Here is a 9534-nt window from a genome sequence, read left to right as displayed (position 1 = left end):
CCTCTATGTCTGATCTCATTGAAAAGTCCTACCCTTTGAAATTCCTTGAAGATAATATTTCCTGATTTTATCGAGAGTCTTCTTATGTGACTTTGGTCATTTAAGATGTAATTAACTATAAAGGCTTGCCCTTATAGGAAGCTTGTCCGAACCCAACTTAATATAAACCCTATTTAATTCTTTATGTTAAAAAAGGAAACTTGTCGGCAAATACAAATGTTTCGCAGACCAAACAGATGTCATATATTCTTTAGTTTATTTGGTCAAGCCTCATCTTGAAATCATGTTTTTATCCTTCGGGATAGATACAGGGTTTGAGGTACATCACTCTTTCATTCAAACTATGAAAAATATGGTGTTAGTTTGATTTCATATTTTTTTAAAACTAAATATATATGTAAATTAAACGTCCTTCCGAAGCGAGCGACAAGATTTTGATTCTGGTGACCGATAGCTTCTTACGGGCAACTCCAACCAAAACTAGCGCTGAAAACATGTTGGTCCTTGACCCTTGCAACTAAAAGTTGAGTGTTTGGAACCACTCATGCGAGTTCTTCACAAAAATGAGTCAAGAAGTGGCTTGAAGTTCTATGGGAGGTGGGCTCCATTACTAGTCTGCTAAGATGGTCAATCAGGAACTCCTAAGGCTAGATTATGGGTTATGGGAGTAGGAGACTAAGACCTCACAAAAATGAGGTCAACATGCATGAATCATTTTTCTCAATTGTGTCCTACTTAGTATCATATTTTCATTTAATTCTAATAAATTAACATCATTTTTAATACAATTTAGGTCTACCTCTACATTTCTTAATATAAGTTGAATCTAAAGCATCTACATTTCTAACTGGATCATCAGTTGGTCGGCGTTTAATATAACCAAAACTTCAGTGAGCATGGAAAAAATATGACTATTGATCTCACAGTCAATTCTCATATTCTACTCGGTTGTCGAGTTTGGTTTTAGGTTTTCTTCAAATTTTCAAGTTGCAACAAGTTAAAGCTTGTTGATATATGTAAGACTTATTATATTTTAGAAAACCATGTCATACATGGTTAGTGATATAGTTTTATTTTACGATTTCTTGAGACACTATATTCACCCTTTTACTCTATTATTGATAAGATATTTATCTGCTGTTTTAGACAAATATTTCGTTCTCAACTAATGAAATTAGTGCGGCGGTTTTACCTTGCTCTCCTATCACTTCTAAATGTTTTCTCTTACGTTTATCTTTTACAGAAAACCCTTGATGCCAGCAAGTGGTGGGCTTATGATTATAAGCTGACTAAACTTAATCCTAATTTGTAATTTTTGTTGTTGTTGTTATTTTACATGTAAAATTGGATGCCGTTCTAATTTGTTTTAATAGTTTTGGCCTATCTTATTTAGATTATTTATTTGCCCATTCTATTGGAATCTGATCTATCCATGGATTATGTTTTCTCCATGGTTTTCTAAAATATACTACTCCTTGCAGAAAGGTTCGTCACAAAAATGTTGTTAAGTTTATCGGCGCATGCACAAAGCCTCCTAACTTATTTATTGTAACAGGTATGTGCTTTGTGAAGTATGAAGTAATTATGACCGTTTATTCTGAAGTGTATAACATATCTTGAATATTAACTATTTCTTGTTTTACATAATTTTACTGTGGTTGGTTTTGTAAATTTTCTTGTTTTCTGTCTTCAGAATATTTGTCTGGAGGAAGTGTGTATGACTATCTACACACGCAGCAAGGTGTTTTTAGCCTTCCTTCTCTGCTCAGAGTAGCCATTGATGTTTCTAAGGGTATGAATTATTTGCATCAAAATAATATCATACATAGGGATCTGAAGACTGCCAATCTTCTGATGGATGAGAATGAGGTGGTTGTTTTATTCTACTGTTTGATTTCTTGATCTGAGTTAATTTACTGATTCAATGAATGAATAACATTCCTGAAGCTTTTATAGAAGTGCCTTATCTACCATTTTTTAAAAATTTATATGGCAATCTTGTCATAAGAAAGTCAGATTCATTGATTTTGACCATCTCCAAGCTCTGCTAATTTGTGCTTCATTTTATGGTTTCAAGGATCTAAATGAGACCTTATTGTGTGACGCAAATAGTTTTCATATCTAATGGCTTTCTCCACCGTTTTCCTACAAGTTCTTAAATAAACTCTAATTTTTTTTGGTTCTGGTAATCCTTCTAGGAGAAATTTGTCAACTTGTAAATCTATTCTCTATTTTCAAAAGATGTAATTTGTTAAATTGTTAAAAAATATGATCGCTACTAGGGTTATAATTGTAAACGAGCCGAGCTTGAGCGTTCTTGGGCTTGGTTCCTCTTCTGCTCGTTCGAAATTAATTTTGTTCTAAATTGGTTCTTGTTCGAAATTGCTCGTAAACAGTGTATTCATGTTCGACTAGATTTACATGTTCTTGTTCATATTCGGATCAAAATTGACTTGTTTAAATTAATTAGAAAAGTTAATTAGAAAAATAAAATATAGAGTGTTAAATTCGAGCATGCACCATTCTTATACAATAAAAAGCACAAAACCACATGATCGCACAAGCTATAGTGAGTTAAACTTAGATATAAATATATATAATATATTATTATATAAAAAATATCTTAATTTTTTTATTTCGAGCCAAAATGAGTAGAGCACGATTGTACAAAGGGTTGTTCGTGTTCAACTCATTTATCATTCGAGCTTAAAAATTTTGAACGATTCGAACACGGGCTACTTAATGAGCCGAACATGACATGACTTGTTCGGGAACAACGAGCTTTTTTTGAAGCCCTAATTGCTGCATTTTTCAAGCTGCTTTTCATCATTCTTTACCAACTGGTGCATCAGTTTCATGACAGGTTGTTAAGGTTGCTGATTTTGGAGTCGCGTGTGTTAAAACTCAACCTGGGATTATGACTGCAGAAACAGGAACATATCGCTGGATGGCTCCAGAGGTATATATGCTGTGTTAATATGCAGCTACTGTATTTTCTCTATCTATAGAAAGTTCAAATAGAAATATGGAATGTATAATTTCTATAATTTATTGGCAAGCTGATGGTTTTGTTGACACGATCCCGTTGTAAATGACGCATGATGTTTTTTATGAATCCTCATTTCTTATTTTTTTTATAGGAAGATTTACATCCATACTGCTCAATTCCTATGTATATATACATATATAAAACCTAAACATCAATTTTTACATACATACCATGTTACTTTTTAAACTTTAAAATGCTGATAATTTTTATGTGATATGAAAGATTTGGGTAGTATGAATGTAAAAAAGCAGACTTTAGATGTTAGATATGTAAATATATAGGAATTGCTTGGTATATATGTAAATGACCCTATTTTTTGTTGAATGTCGTATGAGATGCTACACGTATTCTTCCCAAATCATTTTGAATAATTTTTTTTTCATGTTTCCATAGATCTATCCCTTATTTTCTCTAATCCTCTAATATGTTTTTATCCACTCAGCTTCCAAACTCTGTGTAATTTCTAATTAATCTTTGACGGCATCAGTTTTTTTTTTTTTAATTCTTTTTATCCCTTCCATAAGTGAATTATTCAGAAAATTTCTATAAATAATACTAATGTATTTTTGGACTAAAATTTCCCCTTGGTAACCTGTTTCTCCATAGTATTCAGACATTTTGAACAAAACCTTTGCGTTAGGCAAAATGTCTACTTGTCATTTCATGCAAAATAAAGGTTCCATGCAAATTGATTCTGCTATATTGCATACTTTCATCTGTTTGGTAAACCATTCTGAATTATTCATCTAAATTGCAAATCAAACGTTTGTTTCATATCACATACTGATTTTTAAGTAGCTAAATGGTATGATTTTGTTTGGTTTGATTCCATTTTATTGGATTTAAATTTGTTTAACTTGTTAAGGTTTACATTACTAAATGAAGCCAAGGGGTTGTAGGTCAATTACTTCAATATCAATACGGGTCTTATTTTCTATAAGCCATAGCCTTATTTTGAGCTAGGTTTTTTTTTTTTTTTGTTGGAATCTCTAAAATGCACTTATCAGGTTCTGCAAAATTTGAAATTTATTACAAACTGAACCAAACTTGTTATTGAAACCAAGACTATATTCCATAATTATAAAATTGTTATTTGTAAATATTTGCGTGCTATCCTTCTCCTTTCCATTATTCTCAAATCGATTTGTTTTTTAACCGCAGGTCATCGAACACAAACCCTATGATCACAAGGCTGATGTATTTAGCTTTGGTATCATGATGTGGGAGCTGCTCGCCGGGAAGGTAACTTCCCACCTCTGAAACATTTTATTTTAATTGGAAGATTTACATGGAAAGGTGTATTTCACCTTTTAAAAGTTGACATGGTGGTATTTTTTATGTCATGTGAAAGATTTGGGTGGTGCAAAATGTAAAAAGTAAAATTTAGGTGTTAGATATATAAATACATAGGAATTCAGGGGTATGTATGTTAATGCCTCATTTTAATTTTATTATTCATATTATTATTTGGATTTATGTTTCTCTTTTCTCTTTACAGCTTCCATATGAGTCCCTGACACCGCTACAAGCAGCCGTAGGCGTATTGAAAACGGTAACCATCGCATTCTATTTCCATAAAAACAAGTTCATCATTTATTCTTCATTTTATTCAATTTTTTTTCTCTACATCTTAAGGGGTTGAGACCAATCATTCCAAAGAACACTCATCCCAAACTCACTTTATTGATTGAGAAATGCTGGCAGAAAGACCCAGCTTTGAGACCTGACTTCTCAGAAATATTAGATACGCTTACTTGTATAGCCAATGAGGTGCGGTGATCAAACATGATTTATATCATAATATTTTTGAAATTTTACTTACATCCACTCAATTCCCTATGTATATACATATCTATAACCTAAACTTCAATTTTTACATATATGCCGTCTTACCTATGCATGAAAAGATGCATCACTTTTTGAAGTTAAAATAGTGGTATTTTTTATGTGATAATGAAAGATTTGTGTGGTGTAAATGTAAAAAGTAGAGTTTGTGTGTTAGAGATCTAAAAACATAGGAATTGGTTGGGATGTATGTAAATGCCCCTAATATAATCTAATTTTTTCGTAATGACCTTCAATTAGGTTCCAGAAAAGACTGAATAGCAGCAAAAGCGCAAGGCATAAAGTGGTCTTCTTTCAGTATTTAGGAGCGGCCACTGATTCTCTTCATCCAGACATGTTTTTTTACATATCAAAAGCTCTTTCTTTTCTCTCATCAACAATAAATATTTTTTTTTTGAACCATCCCATCTGTAGTTCAAAAAAAAGTATGGTAAGCATTCCTTTGTGTGTCCATTCTGTATACGTGGCCCCCGCCATCGCGATAAGGCGTGAGCTCGCCGATGGATGCTCATGTGCCCATATGAGCCGGCCCGAGTCACCACCGATGCTAGAAGATATTTTCCTGTGGATCGAGTATGCAGTTGTGTACTCTCCTTTTTGTGTATGAGTGCACAGCAATATCTGCTTAATAATCCAAATAAATGAAGCATATAGGGAGTGCACAGCTGTGTACTGAGATATTCTGCACATACAACTAATTCGATCGGGTGGGGAACTCTATTTGTAATTTTTCCTTTTGAAAGTGTTTCTTTGAAAATGCTATGTAGGAGAATATTGCTTGGGACTTTTTTCTTTTGGAACTGGGCCCTTCGTGTTCATATGTTTTGCAGAGGGAAGGTTTTTGGGGTTTTTGGACTGGTTTTATTTAATTTGGTTCATTGCTGCAAGTTGGAAGTTTATGTTTTCATGTAAATTCCTCTTAAATTTTTTGTTAAGTTGTTTAGCTTGGTTAACATGACTTGGAGGGTAGTTGATGAGTATTCCTCTTAAATTGTGAAAGATTTGGTAAGTTGTTAAGAGTCATTTACATGCATACAACATAATTCTCATGTTTTTATCTAACACCTGAATATTCATATTTACATTCATCACTTAAATCTTTAATATCACAAAATACACATTTTACACAATTGTATTATAAGTGCAAAAATATTATATATTTACATAAACCACAATTCTTATATATTTGCACATCTACTGTGTAACTTTTATTTGTTATTTTTATAAAATTTAAATCTCTTATCACTTTGAAGGGATCACTATTGCTTTTAAAAATGTAATACAGCTTTTCATACATTGTGAAAGTGTAACAACAATTCTTATATATTTGCACATCTACTGTGTAACTTTTATTTGTTGTTTTTATAAAATTTAAATCTCTTATCACTTTGAAGGGATCACTTGCTTTTAAAAACGTAATATACCTTTTCATACATTGTGAAAGTGTAATTATATATATATTTGCTGAATTTGAAATTGCTCAGTAGATTGTACCCAAGAAATAGAATGTAAGATTGAGGGAAGAAAAATGTGGGGGAGAGAGAGAGAAAGAGACTTGCACCCTGGGGGGCGAATTGTGGTATTTTAAGTCTCATGTGCTCATTTTATTCGATGAAATTTGAGCTTACAAGTGAAGGGAGCTTCCCAAAAAAATCTCTTTGCATGTAAGGGTTCTCCTATTTATAGATGATTTGAGCCTCAAACAATAAATTATAATATTACTCTTGCTTTCAAATTGGGTAGGAAAAGATTTCAGTCTTTTATATTGGTAGCGTTCCGAGGGAAAAGTCCTCTGTCGTCATCCTTCATTCGGAGGAAATACCTCAGTCTGAGTCCTCATTTGGGGGTAAAAGTCGGCTGAGGGTAGTTAATTCGATAGAGGCAAATTGTAGATAATCATAAGATTCGTGCATATCATTTTTTGAGTATATATAATAAGTTTCTCATTTTTTAGCTCCTTGATAGCGATAATTGCAATAAAGACAAGGAAATTTATAAACCAAATAAATTTTGAGCACATTTTGCTAATGATACTCCATGCTAGACATTTCTCGTGCTTGGTTTTGGGATCTATATTGTTGTCGGTTGTCGGTTTTATCCTTCTAGAGTTTTGTTGTCGTGGGAGTTATCAGATTTTGGCAGACGTTTGGAGGAAAAAATCTTCCATTTGGAGGAAAAGTCCTCTATTGGAGTTCTTTGTTCGAAATGAAAAGTTTTTCGTCGGAGTCTTGGAGTTGTTCACATAGAAGCAGAGTTTTGCGTTCAGGGCAGCAACCAGATAGACATATAAAGTTATATTTCTAGGTGTTAGATATATATATATAAAACCAAAGCATTGAATGATATGTGTGTAAATCTTCCTGATTGATGGCCCAGATGATCGATCGGAGGTTGGAGGTCGGTCGGAAGCAACTGGAGCAGCAGTCGACCGGGAAAATATTTGCGTACATAAGACGTACACAGCGCTGTGTATGTCGGAGGTTATTCAGAGGGTACATGCGGGTTATATCCGTGTTATACCCTCCTGTAATTTTTTTATAACTTACTTGTAACTATCGAAATTACAGAAGAGCGGAACTTATTTTATAAATTACAGATAGATTACAGTATAAAATGGATATAACCTCTTATATCTTCTAAATAACATCCTCCATACGTACGCATCTGGTGATGGACAGTTTGGGCAGAGTGATCGGATGGGCTTCGGGCGACTGGCTGGCGCAGCGACCAGTAAGGCTGTGGGACTAGACCGGTCACCATTTGGCAGCCCTCTGGCTCGCGTTCCACGGACTCTAACATGCGGCGTAGGGCCGCCCGGAGAGAAGGAGCGGCAGGGTCGGAGCACTGCAGGGAGTAAATCAGAGAAGGCATTGAAGTTTTCCTGGAGGGTTTTCTTACAGCTTAGGCTTGTAATCGGTAAGATGTGGAAGAGAGATTCCCTACTGCTGACCAGCCCGATGCCGATAACGAAGATCGATGGGATTTTGGCGACCTGTTTGCATTTCAATCGGTCGGATGGATTTTAACCGACTGGAGTTCTGTCGAAATGAGTTCGTACGTCTGGATTTTGACAGCCTAGATTTTGCGCGGCTTTGTTTAATGCAACTCTCAAGCCTTCAATGGCGATTCGGAGGTTCTGGACAACTAGCAAGGTTTTCGTATCAACTGGTTCTTCTTCGTTCGCATCAACGAGTTTTTTCTCTTATTTAGTACTAATAACACCTTCGTAGTTTTGTTGGTTGAGAAATAAACCAGAAACTTCCCAGGGAGAAGACTATCTATTTGTTTGTAGATGTAATGTGGAGCTCTCCTTTCTGGACTTGGAGCCTGCGTTCTCATACGGAGATTTGAGCAAAAGGCTCAAAAAGGCTTCTTTTTTGAAACCGAATAGAGAAAATAGAAATATGATTGACTTGGTTCTCGCTCGGGCATTTCTCCTCGATCTGGATTTTAGGGAGAGCAGATGGAGCGACGGAGACAACGACGGCGTTCGGCTTTAACTTCCTTGATTAGATGATCGACATCGATGGCGGACTGTTCGGATAGATTTTGAGCAGCCAGAGTATATACCACTGCTCGGGAATCGGAATTACGAATACCAAGGATAAACTGCTTTATTTGTTCTGGAATTTCGAACCTTTTGTTGACTAGTCTATTTGAAGCTTTTTACGTCGTCATTTTTCAACAGAGAAAATAGCCACGAGTTCTTCAGGAAAGAGAAAATAGTAGAAGCCGTGACTGACCCACGAGACTTTAGAACCGTAGAAGTAATCTGTATTCCTCCTTTAAAATGTCTTGTTTCTTTTTCTTGTATGTGGATGCGACCAAGAGAAGAATATGGTGTGAGAATCGACCATAAGGGAGGATCACCGCAGGAAACCGTTGGCGGCAGTCGCGATAGAAAATGGCCGGCATGGCAGAAAACGGTCGGCTTGATTGGCGGTCGACACGACAGAAGTAGCCGGTACAGAAATGCCAGAAAACTGTCAGCTTGGAGGAAAAATCCTCGTGGAAGAGAAGAAGCCGGCCGGACGTTGGCGTGCAAGGGAAGACTTCCCGGGCAGATGACTCCCGCCGGGAGACGTCGGTGATAGTGGGCCTGGCGCTAGACTTCTAGCTTGGGATAGTGAGCTGGACGGGAGGCTTCTGGTCTGGCAGGTGATTTCTGACGTGGGGCTTTTGGCCGGGAGGGTGATTTCCGGTGCGAGACAGCGGGTGGGCGGGAAGCCACCGGTGCGGAAAAATGGGCCGGAGGATTTTCTTGGGATGGAGAGTGTTTAGGCCCACTGTTTGACAGCGCACCGGGATAGTTTTTTTTTTTTTTTTTTTTTTTTTAATGTTGTTTTTTTTATTATTGACGAATGATTCAGGAGAAATTATTTCATATGATTACGTACTCAGCTTTACATTTCGGACTGCAGTAATATATTGATATGATATGTGTTATATCGGCTCACCTAAAAAAAAATTGAAGCAAAAAAAAATTAAAGCGAAAACGCCAATGTTATTAGAGTGAAATTGTAAAAATTATTTTGGGGTTAGGAGGTAGGGCTGTCAAAACGGCTTGTTGTTCGCGAACAGCTCGTGTTTTGTTCGTTAAGAAGTTCTGGTTTGACTTGTTCGTTTAGCAAACAAGCCGA

General features: G+C 35.7%; 1 protein-coding gene across 1 annotated transcript in view; it reads left to right on the top strand.

Annotated features, from left to right (window-relative positions):
* LOC110030676 (serine/threonine-protein kinase STY46-like) overlaps positions 1-5849 on the top strand; it is a gene marked incomplete at its 5' end in the record, with an annotated part of 16501 nt that extends 10652 nt beyond the window's left edge. Inside the window, 7 exon segments of the mRNA XM_020733517.1 lie at positions 1482-1555; positions 1694-1869; positions 2864-2959; positions 4211-4291; positions 4548-4601; positions 4685-4819; positions 5135-5849. Of these exon segments, the coding sequence (XP_020589176.1) occupies positions 1482-1555; positions 1694-1869; positions 2864-2959; positions 4211-4291; positions 4548-4601; positions 4685-4819; positions 5135-5155 (637 nt within the window).
* Between the last annotated feature and the right edge of the window lie 3685 nt (positions 5850-9534).

The sequence above is a fragment of the Phalaenopsis equestris genome, unplaced genomic scaffold (assembly GCF_001263595.1).
Source record: "Phalaenopsis equestris unplaced genomic scaffold, ASM126359v1 Scaffold000002, whole genome shotgun sequence".
Lineage (NCBI taxonomy): Eukaryota > Viridiplantae > Streptophyta > Magnoliopsida > Asparagales > Orchidaceae > Phalaenopsis > Phalaenopsis equestris.
This window is presented reverse-complemented; position numbering and strand designations above follow the sequence as displayed.